This window comes from Trifolium pratense, unplaced genomic scaffold, assembly GCF_020283565.1.
Source record: "Trifolium pratense cultivar HEN17-A07 unplaced genomic scaffold, ARS_RC_1.1 scaffold_111, whole genome shotgun sequence".
NCBI lineage: Eukaryota > Viridiplantae > Streptophyta > Magnoliopsida > Fabales > Fabaceae > Trifolium > Trifolium pratense.
In genome coordinates, this window is record NW_025721012.1 from 36,405 (window position 1) to 52,941 (window position 16,537).

Below are 16,537 nucleotides of genomic sequence, written 5' to 3' on the forward strand. Positions count from 1 at the left end.
GTGGTACTCGAATTTACTCAAGTTCTACATCACTCCCACTATCTCTTCTAGAGACACATTCCTTCTAAAGGAATATTTTAATTCTAGTAACAAAACAACTTTTGTCCTAGAGAGTGTTGTAGAATTAGTATTTCTAAGTTTCTTTAGGATCCCTCCACAAATACACATTAATCCAAGTTGGAATTATGTTTATCTTATAAACCGTACAATCCCAAACTACCATAAAGTCAAACTAGGTACTTTTACCTCCATATCAAATATGGTGTCTTTATGATTTCTTTTATTGAAACTTTTGTGGGTAAAGAATAACTCTAATTAAAATAATTTTTCGAAAGACTCGCTGGAGATATAAACGAACTATCTTATTTGTAATCATGTCGAACATGATGTAATATAAATAGTTGTTACTATACTCCTTATCTAAGTATTTACCATTACGACTTGTTCGTATGGTCTTAATACTTTTCAAAATTATTCATTTACTTCATTCATAAATTCTTTGAACAAATTCAAAGAATCATAGTTTGTGTCAACCACACATAATCACATCTACTAAGCTAATTAGTAATGTAAATGAAGTAAAAGAAATAAAATTATATCTAGCAAATAATTAGTTTAGTGGTTCATATACATCTCATATGTATATATTTCAAATAGATCAAATGTCACTTTGCCTTAGTTGGTAATTGACATACCGAACTATTTTCAAAAGTGGAACTCACATCCTTCAAATGATATAAATCAAATGAGTCCAAAAATTCCTATCCATGGAGTATGGAAATGTGTGTCTCACCTATTAGTACTAAACAATATTAATTGCCACTAATTTACAAGGTTCAAATCTTATTTGATCATTATTCATCATTGTTATAGATAAGGTTATCAAGTTGATGGAACTCAATTCCATTACTCAATTAGAACAATAGAATAGAAAACATTATTTGATAATGAAACAACACTTGTCTATTATTCAAACAAGCAGTCCTTTTTCTTGTCAATACAAGGTTTAGGTCCAATATTTCTATTATTAAATGAAACATAATAACAATTATTTGGTTCCATGTCAAACTCAACTTCTACGATCAATGAAACTATTTCATTCTAAACGTAAGTTGACTTTATCTATACTCAAATTTTTTACTTCTTTAAAACAATTTCATATTCCAACAAATATGAAATTTGCATCTAGTATCATATACCTTAGATGTAAAAGTAAATAATTTAACTTTCTATAACAAGATGTATGAAGAAGTCTTACTTCTTTCTTCCATTTTGACTCTTTCAAAACTATTAGTAGTTTTTCTCGTATTTGAGAACAATTCTCAATATATGTACCAATTCAGAAACTCTTTTCCGAACCTTATGTCCTTCGTAAGGACCTTTAGTGAAATATAAACTATATGCCAAATATATCTAATTATGAAGATAAGAATATTTGTATCATGATTAAAACATATTTAACTAGGTCTTTAATTAAATATGCTCCCACTATTTTACTCAAAACAAATGACCCTCGACATTTGATTCGGAAAATCCCGTTAAAATTTTTCTAGTGGGAATGAGATCCATATTTCACTTTGTTTTAAGTCAGCGTTGGGCTGATTACACAAAACGTAGTTATTTAGGTAGGAAACTGTTTCCAATTGTATCTCATACAACTCTCATATCATTTCCGTTGGGTGAATAACACTTATTTTAATCCATCATATGGAATAACCCAACACTTGCTTCTAAAGTCATATAATCATATTATATTTTTCTTTAGTTAAGTTAAACCCAATAAATAGCAATCGGATAAACTGGTTATCTCACCGCAACTTATCAATATTGACAATGCACTTTACGTTGGCAAAACCTACATTAATCGATATTGATCTTGAAGGGTGCTATTCTTTGGAAAGCATAAAACTTAATATAGACACATCTTACTAGTATAGAAAATGCACCTTGCGTTGGCAAAACCTACATCTTCAATATTAGTCTTTATGAGTACTTGAAGGATTTTTAATTAAATTTGATCTCACCGACATGTGTATCTTATACACGCGTTTCACTTTACATGACATTCATGTAAATATGCGTTTAATAATTATATAAAACATACATGACAAATATAATTAAAACACTCATCTCATGCATCACATACATAACATAAACTAAGGTAGTATAGTTATGGCCTCCTAAAACGAAAGAATTAAATAAACTAATTTATTACAATTCTTTGACCCTCGAGCAAACTTCTCAAGTTACTCCGTCGACATCCTTCGTTTGGCTTTGTCTCCCGTCATCACGAGCAATTACAATTATTTAAAATAAATAAAGTAAATAAATTGTCACGACACGCAGGCCGTATTTATAAAATAATAAACCACGACACGCAGGTCGTATTTAAACCAAATAAAATAAACTCCAAACACGCTAAGGCCATAACTATATACCTCTAAGAATTAATTGATTAAAATTTAATCAATTAAAATAAAATAAAATAATCAATTATAGTGTTACACTATTATTATTAATCTCAAAACTTGAATACATAAAATTAATTCAAATAATTAATTTTAAAACAAAATCAGATTATTGATTCAGATGAATCACTTTTAAAATTATCAAACCAATTTTATTTGATTCAAATCTCTTAATTCACAATCAAATTCTTTTGAATCAAATCTTTGACAATTCTCCAATCATCAAATATGGTAATTTATTTATTCAAAACACTTTTGAATTAAATAACTAATTTAAAACAGAATCAAATCTTTTGATTCACTATTGTTTCTAAAGTAACGATCAATTAATTGATTCAAACCTTTTAATTCTTAATTAAATATTTTGAATCAAATTTTGACAATCCAATTATCAAATATGACGATTTATTTATTCAAAACTATTTTGAATAAGATATTTGCCAAAACAGTATTATCTTTTATAACAAACAAATTAAAGAACCGCAAATTGATTCATATGTCCTTTTGAAACAATTTTAAAATTCATATGTAGAATCAGGTATAAAAATTGATTTCAAATTCACTAATTCAAAACCAATATATAGTTTAAAAGAATATGTGACCATGAATTGGCAAAGTCACGCATCATGATACAGAGTATATCCTTATAAGAACAACACTTGTTACTATAAGAAGAATAAATCTCACATGATTTTGAAAGGAGAATAAATCTCTTTTGAAAAACAAACTTTCAGAATTACTATAATTCAAAACGATGATATACTCTTTTAATTACGAATCATATTCGTGACATCGTGTTATCAAAATAAAACATCATCAAATAAACTCGTTCTTGATCAGTGATCACGCAGACGCATATAAACATGAATATATCACCATATAATCATCATTATATATTAATCCGATTTGAATGTAATGATTTAATCGAAACCGATGCTCTGATACCACTGAAGGGATTTAAGAGGGGTTTTTCAAAAATTAATCCTCTTAGCGGAACAATCCCGATGAACGGATCTTGATTAAATCATTAATCACAAATCAACGAACACAAAACCACAAGTTTATGTGTTTACCTCTTGAAGTGCAGAACCTTTGAAGTAGAAACTATTTCTGATCACGAGCAAAGCAAAGTAGCGATGCATCTACTCAGTCCACACGAACAGAACTTCTCCGATGACCGGTGCTAGCCAATTCCACCAGAGATTCAGAGAGAACGGGGTTTAGAGAGCGGCGGCTAGGTTTCTTAATTTTAGGACTAACTCTTAGGTTAAAATTCAGCACATAAGTGTATTCTTTTTATAGACTTATTTGAGTATCCACCGTACCTTACGGTGTGTTGTATTTTACTTAAGTGCACCATACTTTACGGTGTGCCGCGCTTCTCTAATTAAATAATAAGTCATACTTAATTATTTAATTACTAATAAGTCCTACTTATTATTTTATAAATAAGTCTTACTTATTTATTTCTCTCATCTATCTGTCCTTTGTGTGTGACCCTATAGGTTCTCGTAACGTTGGCAATAATATTAAATCACATATTTAATATTATAAACAGTGAGCGGTATCTAGCAACACATCACTGCTACCCAAGTGACGAGAATGTCATGTGATCTGACGAAACCTTTCCATGATAACGATCGTGTGTATAATTACCCCTTTGCCCTTATATCTATATTGAACACAAGGCATAGATCGTGTCATCCTTGTATGGTTCAATATCTTATTTCTTGATCCCAGAATATACTGAGTAACGAATAAGCTCAATATCTCATATTGACTTAGTTCGGCGTGGCCACGCATTTTATCAGTCATATTCCATCAAGAGGCCCGTAGATATTACTCCTGTTATGCATGAGGGGCAAATTCCATCTAGGTCACTCATGTCCCTCAGCATGATTTGTGGAGTACCCATCAACCGACTTTATAGTCATCCTGTTACGGACAATGTTTGAACGGCAACTAAGTACTCTACTCCACATCTAGGGTCCATAGTGGTTTCAGGTCGAAGGGTGGTATACACCATTATCACTATGAGAATAACTTATGACACTTTTCATAACACGCTATGTAGTATTCTCATGGTGGGTCAATCCAATATAAATATTACTCCTAATATTTATATCTATGTGAAGACTTGATATCTCATATCCATGACACGTGAGATGAGGTCATCAGTTTACTCACATAATAGTCTCTATGTTTTACTGTTATCCCACATCACAGTAAAACTTGACTACGGATACTTTAAGAATAGTGTCCTTATGTTTAATGGAGTCTCACTATTAAGTCACACTTAATGTTCCATTAATTAGACTAGCTATTCTAGGGACTTTATTAGTTTGAAACAAACATAATAAAGAAATGCCTTTTTATATATATTAAATATATAAATCAAAGTCATGATACAAAAGAAGATTCTATCAAAACAGATTGGCTTTAAGGGCTTACTCCAACAATCCCCCACTAGCACTAAAGCCAATCAGATATTAACTCAACATCTATTGGACTAGCGTGATCATCAAGCATCTTCTATGCAAGATTTTCTATTAGTGGATAAGGAACTCTTTCCTATGTTGGTACCCGATACATCTTCCAATTTACACTTTTGATCTTCTATCAAAAGAAATAAAGTGTCAAAACTTGTATTTGAATCGTTGGTGAGATCTGGTTTTCCGTTGCTTGCAAGATTAAACCATTACCATCTTTAATGAGGTCAAGGGAATCTGCAACGTAAAGAAAACAATTTTCTGCCTCATCCTATGAGACAAACGATTCAAATCATATATTTGACCTTTGTAATAGATATATCAATCTTCTGAAGCTTGTAAGCTTACAGATTTGACATCCGAGCATAAAGTTTATTCCAGACTACAATCTGGGTATACTGTTCTTCGGTTTTGGACAATCAGTATCATTGTAACTCATTTACAATGATCATTTCCAGATCCAATCAAGAAGCCATCCTTAATCCTTTTAAGATATCCATGGATATTCTTGATGGTGATCTAATGACAATCACTAGAAATAATTTGGTACATATTGTTTATGCTAATAGCATATAGTACATCTGGTCTAGTACATATCATGATATACATGATCAACCCAATTGCCAAAGCATTTGGTTACTTCTCATGCATCCCTTTCTCATCCAATGAGGTTGGATATTGTCTTTGAGACAAAAATACATCATGTGACGTGTGCAATAATTTCAATAAAATTAAGCACATGAGGTGTCTGTACACTTCATCAAATTTGTACATAGGCTAAGGTTGAGATATGTCAATAATCTATCTATATAGGTCTTGATTCCTAACTTTTAGGAAGTCTCGCCTAAGTATTTCATCAAGAAACAATTACCTAATCATGTCTTACATGTGTAGTGTATGAAAATTGTCTTGATGATCAGTATGTCATCCATATACAATACCAGATTAATTTAAATACTCCCACTGACTTTCTTGTGTGCACAAGAGTTCCTTTATTAATCTTAGTTTTCATAAAACTTGATCAATAAAACTGATAATTCAACTTTGAGAAATTTGAACAAATTCATAAATGAATTTTGTAATTTATATACTTTTCTAGCATCCTTTAGATTAACGAAACCCCGTCCATATGTCAAATACATATGTAAGGTCATTCCAATTAAGGAATGTAACCTCGTTGTCCATCTGCCAGAACTCGTAGTAAAACATACAATAATTGCAATTGGAATCAAATGAGTTTAAGCACTATGATTGAAATAAAGGTTTCATCATAATTGCATCATGATTTGTGTGAAACCTTTCACATTCAATCACACCATAAAGGTATTCACAATACCATCCATGTGAATCTTTACAACAAGACTCATATTTATCCTATGAGTCTTACTCAATTGGATGACAAAACAATATCCATATATGTTTTGTGTACATGGACTCTTTATAAGTCACATTCTCATCTTCCATGAGCATCATATATCACCTTGTCGAGTCATGGTAAAACCGTGACTCTCAACTGTGTGATATGACATATTCGACTTATATAGGTCTTGTGCTACTCGAACTGGTGATCCAACAACAACTCTTGTTGAACCGATTCATGTTCCATTCTCAAAAACATGTGTTTTGTGGTACTCGAATTTACTCAAGTTCTACATCACTCCCACTATCTCTTCTAGAGACACATTCCTTCTAAAGGAATATTTTAATTCTAGTAACAAAACAACTTTTGTCCTAGAGAGTGTTGTAGAATTAGTATTTCTAAGTTTCTTTAGGATCCCTCCACAAATACACATTAATCCAAGTTGGAATTATGTTTATCTTATAAACCGTACAATCCCAAACTACCATAAAGTCAAACTAGGTACTTTTACCTCCATATCAAATATGGTGTCTTTATGATTTCTTTTATTGAAACTTTTGTGGGTAAAGAATAACTCTAATTAAAATAATTTTTCGAAAGACTCGCTGGAGATATAAACGAACTATCTTATTTGTAATCATGTCGAACATGATGTAATATAAATAGTTGTTACTATACTCCTTATCTAAGTATTTACCATTACGACTTGTTCGTATGGTCTTAATACTTTTCAAAATTATTCATTTACTTCATTCATAAATTCTTTGAACAAATTCAAAGAATCATAGTTTGTGTCAACCACACATAATCACATCTACTAAGCTAATTAGTAATGTAAATGAAGTAAAAGAAATAAAATTATATCTAGCAAATAATTAGTTTAGTGGTTCATATACATCTCATATGTATATATTTCAAATAGATCAAATGTCACTTTGCCTTAGTTGGTAATTGACATACCGAACTATTTTCAAAAGTGGAACTCACATCCTTCAAATGATATAAATCAAATGAGTCCAAAAATTCCTATCCATGGAGTATGGAAATGTGTGTCTCACCTATTAGTACTAAACAATATTAATTGCCACTAATTTACAAGGTTCAAATCTTATTTGATCATTATTCATCATTGTTATAGATAAGGTTATCAAGTTGATGGAACTCAATTCCATTACTCAATTAGAACAATAGAATAGAAAACATTATTTGATAATGAAACAACACTTGTCTATTATTCAAACAAGCAGTCCTTTTTCTTGTCAATACAAGGTTTAGGTCCAATATTTCTATTATTAAATGAAACATAATAACAATTATTTGGTTCCATGTCAAACTCAACTTCTACGATCAATGAAACTATTTCATTCTAAACGTAAGTTGACTTTATCTATACTCAAATTTTTTACTTCTTTAAAACAATTTCATATTCCAACAAATATGAAATTTGCATCTAGTATCATATACCTTAGATGTAAAAGTAAATAATTTAACTTTCTATAACAAGATGTATGAAGAAGTCTTACTTCTTTCTTCCATTTTGACTCTTTCAAAACTATTAGTAGTTTTTCTCGTATTTGAGAACAATTCTCAATATATGTACCAATTCAGAAACTCTTTTCCGAACCTTATGTCCTTCGTAAGGACCTTTAGTGAAATATAAACTATATGCCAAATATATCTAATTATGAAGATAAGAATATTTGTATCATGATTAAAACATATTTAACTAGGTCTTTAATTAAATATGCTCCCACTATTTTACTCAAAACAAATGACCCTCGACATTTGATTCGGAAAATCCCGTTAAAATTTTTCTAGTGGGAATGAGATCCATATTTCACTTTGTTTTAAGTCAGCGTTGGGCTGATTACACAAAACGTAGTTATTTAGGTAGGAAACTGTTTCCAATTGTATCTCATACAACTCTCATATCATTTCCGTTGGGTGAATAACACTTATTTTAATCCATCATATGGAATAACCCAACACTTGCTTCTAAAGTCATATAATCATATTATATTTTTCTTTAGTTAAGTTAAACCCAATAAATAGCAATCGGATAAACTGGTTATCTCACCGCAACTTATCAATATTGACAATGCACTTTACGTTGGCAAAACCTACATTAATCGATATTGATCTTGAAGGGTGCTATTCTTTGGAAAGCATAAAACTTAATATAGACACATCTTACTAGTATAGAAAATGCACCTTGCGTTGGCAAAACCTACATCTTCAATATTAGTCTTTATGAGTACTTGAAGGATTTTTAATTAAATTTGATCTCACCGACATGTGTATCTTATACACGCGTTTCACTTTACATGACATTCATGTAAATATGCGTTTAATAATTATATAAAACATACATGACAAATATAATTAAAACACTCATCTCATGCATCACATACATAACATAAACTAAGGTAGTATAGTTATGGCCTCCTAAAACGAAAGAATTAAATAAACTAATTTATTACAATTCTTTGACCCTCGAGCAAACTTCTCAAGTTACTCCGTCGACATCCTTCGTTTGGCTTTGTCTCCCGTCATCACGAGCAATTACAATTATTTAAAATAAATAAAGTAAATAAATTGTCACGACACGCAGGCCGTATTTATAAAATAATAAACCACGACACGCAGGTCGTATTTAAACCAAATAAAATAAACTCCAAACACGCTAAGGCCATAACTATATACCTCTAAGAATTAATTGATTAAAATTTAATCAATTAAAATAAAATAAAATAATCAATTATAGTGTTACACTATTATTATTAATCTCAAAACTTGAATACATAAAATTAATTCAAATAATTAATTTTAAAACAAAATCAGATTATTGATTCAGATGAATCACTTTTAAAATTATCAAACCAATTTTATTTGATTCAAATCTCTTAATTCACAATCAAATTCTTTTGAATCAAATCTTTGACAATTCTCCAATCATCAAATATGGTAATTTATTTATTCAAAACACTTTTGAATTAAATAACTAATTTAAAACAGAATCAAATCTTTTGATTCACTATTGTTTCTAAAGTAACGATCAATTAATTGATTCAAACCTTTTAATTCTTAATTAAATATTTTGAATCAAATTTTGACAATCCAATTATCAAATATGACGATTTATTTATTCAAAACTATTTTGAATAAGATATTTGCCAAAACAGTATTATCTTTTATAACAAACAAATTAAAGAACCGCAAATTGATTCATATGTCCTTTTGAAACAATTTTAAAATTCATATGTAGAATCAGGTATAAAAATTGATTTCAAATTCACTAATTCAAAACCAATATATAGTTTAAAAGAATATGTGACCATGAATTGGCAAAGTCACGCATCATGATACAGAGTATATCCTTATAAGAACAACACTTGTTACTATAAGAAGAATAAATCTCACATGATTTTGAAAGGAGAATAAATCTCTTTTGAAAAACAAACTTTCAGAATTACTATAATTCAAAACGATGATATACTCTTTTAATTACGAATCATATTCGTGACATCGTGTTATCAAAATAAAACATCATCAAATAAACTCGTTCTTGATCAGTGATCACGCAGACGCATATAAACATGAATATATCACCATATAATCATCATTATATATTAATCCGATTTGAATGTAATGATTTAATCGAAACCGATGCTCTGATACCACTGAAGGGATTTAAGAGGGGTTTTTCAAAAATTAATCCTCTTAGCGGAACAATCCCGATGAACGGATCTTGATTAAATCATTAATCACAAATCAACGAACACAAAACCACAAGTTTATGTGTTTACCTCTTGAAGTGCAGAACCTTTGAAGTAGAAACTATTTCTGATCACGAGCAAAGCAAAGTAGCGATGCATCTACTCAGTCCACACGAACAGAACTTCTCCGATGACCGGTGCTAGCCAATTCCACCAGAGATTCAGAGAGAACGGGGTTTAGAGAGCGGCGGCTAGGTTTCTTAATTTTAGGACTAACTCTTAGGTTAAAATTCAGCACATAAGTGTATTCTTTTTATAGACTTATTTGAGTATCCACCGTACCTTACGGTGTGTTGTATTTTACTTAAGTGCACCATACTTTACGGTGTGCCGCGCTTCTCTAATTAAATAATAAGTCATACTTAATTATTTAATTACTAATAAGTCCTACTTATTATTTTATAAATAAGTCTTACTTATTTATTTCTCTCATCTATCTGTCCTTTGTGTGTGACCCTATAGGTTCTCGTAACGTTGGCAATAATATTAAATCACATATTTAATATTATAAACAGTGAGCGGTATCTAGCAACACATCACTGCTACCCAAGTGACGAGAATGTCATGTGATCTGACGAAACCTTTCCATGATAACGATCGTGTGTATAATTACCCCTTTGCCCTTATATCTATATTGAACACAAGGCATAGATCGTGTCATCCTTGTATGGTTCAATATCTTATTTCTTGATCCCAGAATATACTGAGTAACGAATAAGCTCAATATCTCATATTGACTTAGTTCGGCGTGGCCACGCATTTTATCAGTCATATTCCATCAAGAGGCCCGTAGATATTACTCCTGTTATGCATGAGGGGCAAATTCCATCTAGGTCACTCATGTCCCTCAGCATGATTTGTGGAGTACCCATCAACCGACTTTATAGTCATCCTGTTACGGACAATGTTTGAACGGCAACTAAGTACTCTACTCCACATCTAGGGTCCATAGTGGTTTCAGGTCGAAGGGTGGTATACACCATTATCACTATGAGAATAACTTATGACACTTTTCATAACACGCTATGTAGTATTCTCATGGTGGGTCAATCCAATATAAATATTACTCCTAATATTTATATCTATGTGAAGACTTGATATCTCATATCCATGACACGTGAGATGAGGTCATCAGTTTACTCACATAATAGTCTCTATGTTTTACTGTTATCCCACATCACAGTAAAACTTGACTACGGATACTTTAAGAATAGTGTCCTTATGTTTAATGGAGTCTCACTATTAAGTCACACTTAATGTTCCATTAATTAGACTAGCTATTCTAGGGACTTTATTAGTTTGAAACAAACATAATAAAGAAATGCCTTTTTATATATATTAAATATATAAATCAAAGTCATGATACAAAAGAAGATTCTATCAAAACAGATTGGCTTTAAGGGCTTACTCCAACAATTGGTAAACACATAAACTTGTGGTTTTGTGTTCGTTGATTTGTGATTAATGATTTAATCAAGATCCGTTCATCGGGATTGTTCCGCTAAGAGGATTAATTTTTGAAAAACCCCTCTTAAATCCCTTCAAGCCAACTCTGATACGGAAATTAACCAACAAAATCAAGCAAATCCCTCAGTGGAATTAGGAAACACTGAGAAGATTATTGCTGAAACTATCATGAAACTCTCTCAGGATGATGTGTCAAAATCAATTCCTCAATCCTCTAATACTGTTCCAAAACCCTTCATCGTTTACACAAAATCCAAATCCAAAATTCCTCAAGTAAGAAGATCAGCTAGACTGTTATCTGGTAGTGGAACTAAGAAACCTGTCATAGACAACACCATTTATGAAGTAAATGATAGTGACTCTGAAGAATTGGAAACCACCTCTCTCACTCGTCACACCAAACCCTTATCCCAAATTGTTGAACCATCCAAATCAACTCAAACCACCAAATCTGCTCCTGTCAAAACAAGAACTCCAAGCAAAGCATTTCTTGATCATCTGGAAAAATATGTTGCTGAAAAAGGAAAAACTTCAAGCTCTGAAGAAGAAGAAGCTGAGAAGAACTCAGATGATAATGGAGAAAAAGGGAAATCTCCAGAAATTGAAGAACCAACTTTGACTCAACTGCTGCCCAAGAACATGGTAATCCCTCTTATTCACTACTCTGAAAGAGAAGATTTTGATTTATTCTGGAATGGGAAACCTGTCCCTAGCTGTAGGTATTATGACTTTGCAAACCTAGCTAGTGGGGGTATTGATGTGATGAAGCTTACCGAATCACAGGGTTGGACTCACCTGTTTAGAATGAGAGAAACTGTATACCCTAGAATAGTTCAAGCTTTCTATTTCAATGCCAAAGTTGATCCTGAGAATGATCTAATTAAGTCAACCCTTAGGAATGTTGAAATCAAACTAACCCCTGAGATCTTAGGAAAGTATCTCAATCTACCCATTGATGGAGCCAAGTTGATTGGAGACACTTGGTACTCTGAAGCTCAAGTTAAAAAGGAGGATTTAATTCAGGAGATGTTTGTTGCTGAAGGTACAAAATTACCTCAACCACCTGCTTCTTACCTAAAGACTGAATACAAGGTGCTATTCAATATGGTCCAAAACCATATCTTTCCAAGAATAGGTACAAGAGAGAAAGTTTATGATGGAGATTTAATGGTTATGCATCATCTGGGAACTGGGAAAAAGCTGAACCTACCCTATGTTATCATTCACAACATGATAGAGGCTGCATCTTCTGGTTCTAAGAAAATCACTCTACCCTATGGAATGCACCTGACTAAGGTTTTTAGAGAATGCAAGGTAGAGCTCAAGAAGGAAAAAAGTTTTAACAACTCTAAAGTGTTTGATTTGAAAAATTTATCTCACATGAAGAAAGCAGCTGATGAACCTACTGTAGGTGAGAAAAGAAAGAGAGAAGTTTTTGAAGCTGACAAAAATTTAACTGCTACTGGTATTGTAGAACAGTCTGAGAACGTTCTCAACCTTGCTTCCTCTGCAAATCACAGCTTGGAACCTACTCCAACAATTTCTGTTCCTTTTGTTAATCTTGATGTCTCACTTGGCTTTGACTCAAGCTTTGGATTAAATAACCAACCCACTCTTTCCCAAAATGCTGCATATGTCCTTGAAGGATTATCCACCAATCCAAGGTTCACCAATAAAGCTCTATTCTCTCCACCATTCTATGATTCTCAATCCAGCTCTGATTTTCTTAAGAGCCTGCTTAAAATTCCAAGTCCTGAACCTCCCCAACTTCAAATTCCTTTGTACTCTGCTGGTAATTCATTACCCTCCTTTCCACCACACTTTGGCTCACTAAAATCCTTTTGCTCCTCTGGTCAAAACATTGAAGATGCTGCTCCACATGCTGATAATCCTGCTGCTGCTGGTCCTAGCACCAGACCTAAGAGAACCAAAATGGAGAAGGATGTTTCCAAAACCAAGAGAGAAACCACCAAGATTTTGGAAGCTATGATGCAGCAGAACAATCTGCTTATGCATATCATGCTTGAACAACAAAACTATCGCACCTGGCTCTGTGACCATGTTTGTCCTCTTCTCAATATTCCTCATCCTCCAGCTCATCCTCCTCCACACATCCCTGAATTTCCTCAGCCAGAGAATGATCCATCATCTGATGCTTCCAGCCCTACTGTGTCTCCTTAAAAACCTTTGCAGTCCCTCCACTTTTTGTGATGACAAAAGGGGGAGAAAAAGAAGAAGAAGCTTGTTTCAAGAATGCTAGGATTTTTAATATTTCTGCTTATGTATTGTGTTTGTTTTGTGTACTGTGTTTAAATTTTGAAAACTTTTGATGACTAGATATTGTAGGAAGTTTTAATCTTAGGATAGAACTTCTAGCATTATGTAATCTAAGTCTTAAGCATTTGTTTTGAATCATCTTTTGATCTTAATCTTGTTGAACACATGGTTTGTAATGCTCACTTGAAGTATGTATGATTAAGAATATGTTATGATTCAGACTTCTTTTATCTTGCTCAATTTTATCTTGATAATTTGAAATTGAATGCATAAATTGAGGGGGAGCTTTTTGATAAAAACACTAGTACATTTATCATTTGATTAAATCAGAAATCATTTTTAAAATCTAAATTAAAGAAGTTTGTCATCATCAAAAAGGGGGAGATTGTTGAGGCAAAATCCACTTTTGATGTTTTAAAGATTACAAACATCTTTAATTATATTTTAAATGATTCTGATCATTTTGTTATCTAACAAGTGCTTTTGAGTGGCATAAGATTAAATAGATTCTAACAAACCACTTGCAAAGTAAAAATCCTGCAAAGCTGTTTCAAGACCATTCTAAGAACATTCTTAGCAGACAGACTGCAGTTTTGACAATAAGCACGTTTTGGAATAAGTGCTTTCTGGTTTTTCAAGTCAACTAAGAACAAAACAAATAAGCACTTTACAATGGACTTATGGACCAAATCACTACAGGAGATAATCTCTTTTGGGATCAACAACATGTGATGGAATTTAAGTATATGCTTTCCTAGTCATGTGATGAATCACAAGCATTGATCTCTCATGATCTTTTATGGTATTGATCATCCAATAAAAACATTCTTCAATGTGGTGTACTTGCTAAAGGACCATTTTGGGAACATTCTTCAATGTGGTGTCATAGAAGTACTTTTTGTCTCATATGCTCATGTACTATTCCAGCTGGTTTTTATTCTCAAGCTAAGGCTACTACTGATCAGCACTTAGAGCTATTATACAGCTGCATGCCACAAGAAAGGAAGGATGAAGGTTCATCTTATTTGCTGGTGCAGTCAAGACTGTTTCAAGACTGATGCAAGACTGATCCTGCACACAGTTTTTTTAAAACCATTCCCAACTGTCATGAGTCCTTTTCTGAGCATCCAAACGGCTATATCTGATACATGACAGTGGAAGGAAGTAAGAAACAACTCATATGTACTTGGTAACAGCTCACACATATTTGGATCTTATGGATCAAAGCCAAAAGGAAATCAAGACTGTTCCAAGACTGAACAGAGAATCTGCACATTATGCAGAAGTTGTCTGCTGCATATAGAGCACTGAGTAACAACTCTATTTTACTCTCTAACTGATATACTTGAAGGCCAAGCTTCAAACTCAAGCAAGCATCTATAAAAGGCAATCAAGTCCAAGGGAAAGAGCAAGAGTTTTCAAGCAATTCAAGTGATATAAATCTCATTCAATCTCTTTAGCTCATAGTCCTTTTTGAAGTCACTCTTTTGTAACATAATCTGAGTACCAATCTCTTTAGAGTGCTTTCATCTAAGCTTCTCTTTTATAGTGAGTCTGAAATTAAGCTTAGAAACAAATCATCTATATTGTAATTGCTCAAGTCAATACGTGACTATTGATTGAGTGTTGTTTGGTCAAGGTGACTAGGAAAGTTCAAAGCTCTAGGAGCTTTGTTAAGTTGTTGATCTTAGGTCAAGATCAAGGTGAATTTGTAAGTATTGGATCTGTAACTTTTAAGTGATTCTAGTGGACAAACTCACAGGAGGTGGGGACTGGACGTAACCCAAAGATTAGGGGTGAACCAGGATAACTCTTTGTGTTTATCTTCTTTCCCTTAAACTTTTATTTTCTGCAACTGTTTTTACACAGCACAGATCATTCTTAGAACGATCTCACTGAGCACAAAAATAATTTTATCACTAACTATTTATTTTGTGACTTGAGTTTAAATTTTAAAAGGGTCACAATTCAAACCCCCCCTTTCTTGTGAAAAACTTTGCTACTTCAGATATAACTTCTCCAAAAACGGTGAAGAGTTACTCACACCTGACGTTGGCCCCTGTTCGTGAGGAAGTAAGTGTTGACCTTGTCTTTTGTTAACTCGGTGTTTAATTGATTGATTGTAGGTTTTCGCACATTCCTCCCCTTAGTAGTTAGTGGTAACTTAGCTGGGTATCACGAATACATTCCAATGGTAGACAAAGCTGTTGATGTTGTCTTGAAGAAACAAGCATCACTCCAGAGGTCTCCTAGTACAAAAGGTTAACAACTTTAACTTATTATTTATGTTATACACGCTTTCTAGTGCTCAGTAACCAAAAGTATCAAAATTTTGAGTGTTGTTTGTTGGTTTGTCCTAAATCTCTATAGAAAGCATTACATTTTGAGCTCCTAATCTTTGGACATTTGCTGGGTGTAAATGTATGAATGTCACTATCACAAGCTTCAACCTACTATGACATGTCATAATAGAAGAATCTGTTTGATTAAAAATAATGAATTCATGACTAATCAATGTTGGATGAAACATAAACTAGTTTGTCTTTAATTCTCATTCTATTGCCAGTACATTGTGTAGCATGCATTATTGCCATGAATATGAATCCACTGCCTTGTCTAGTAGAATTCACTATAACGGACGTGAAAACCATACATACCACTACGGATATGTGTAAATACCCGTAGTGGAATCCCCATGAT

At 32.5% G+C, this 16,537-nt stretch overlaps 1 protein-coding gene across 1 annotated transcript in view; it reads left to right on the forward strand.

Moving 5' to 3' along the window:
* Positions 1-16,279, forward strand: part of LOC123900605 (phosphatidylinositol/phosphatidylcholine transfer protein SFH6-like) — a 30,732-nt gene extending 14,453 nt beyond the window's left edge. The window contains exon 5 of the mRNA XM_045951524.1: positions 15,846-16,279. Within this exon, the coding sequence (XP_045807480.1) occupies positions 15,846-15,937 (92 nt within the window). The 3' untranslated portion in view covers positions 15,938-16,279. The remainder of the gene's footprint in view (positions 1-15,845) is intronic.
* The last annotated feature ends 258 nt before the right edge of the window (positions 16,280-16,537 follow it).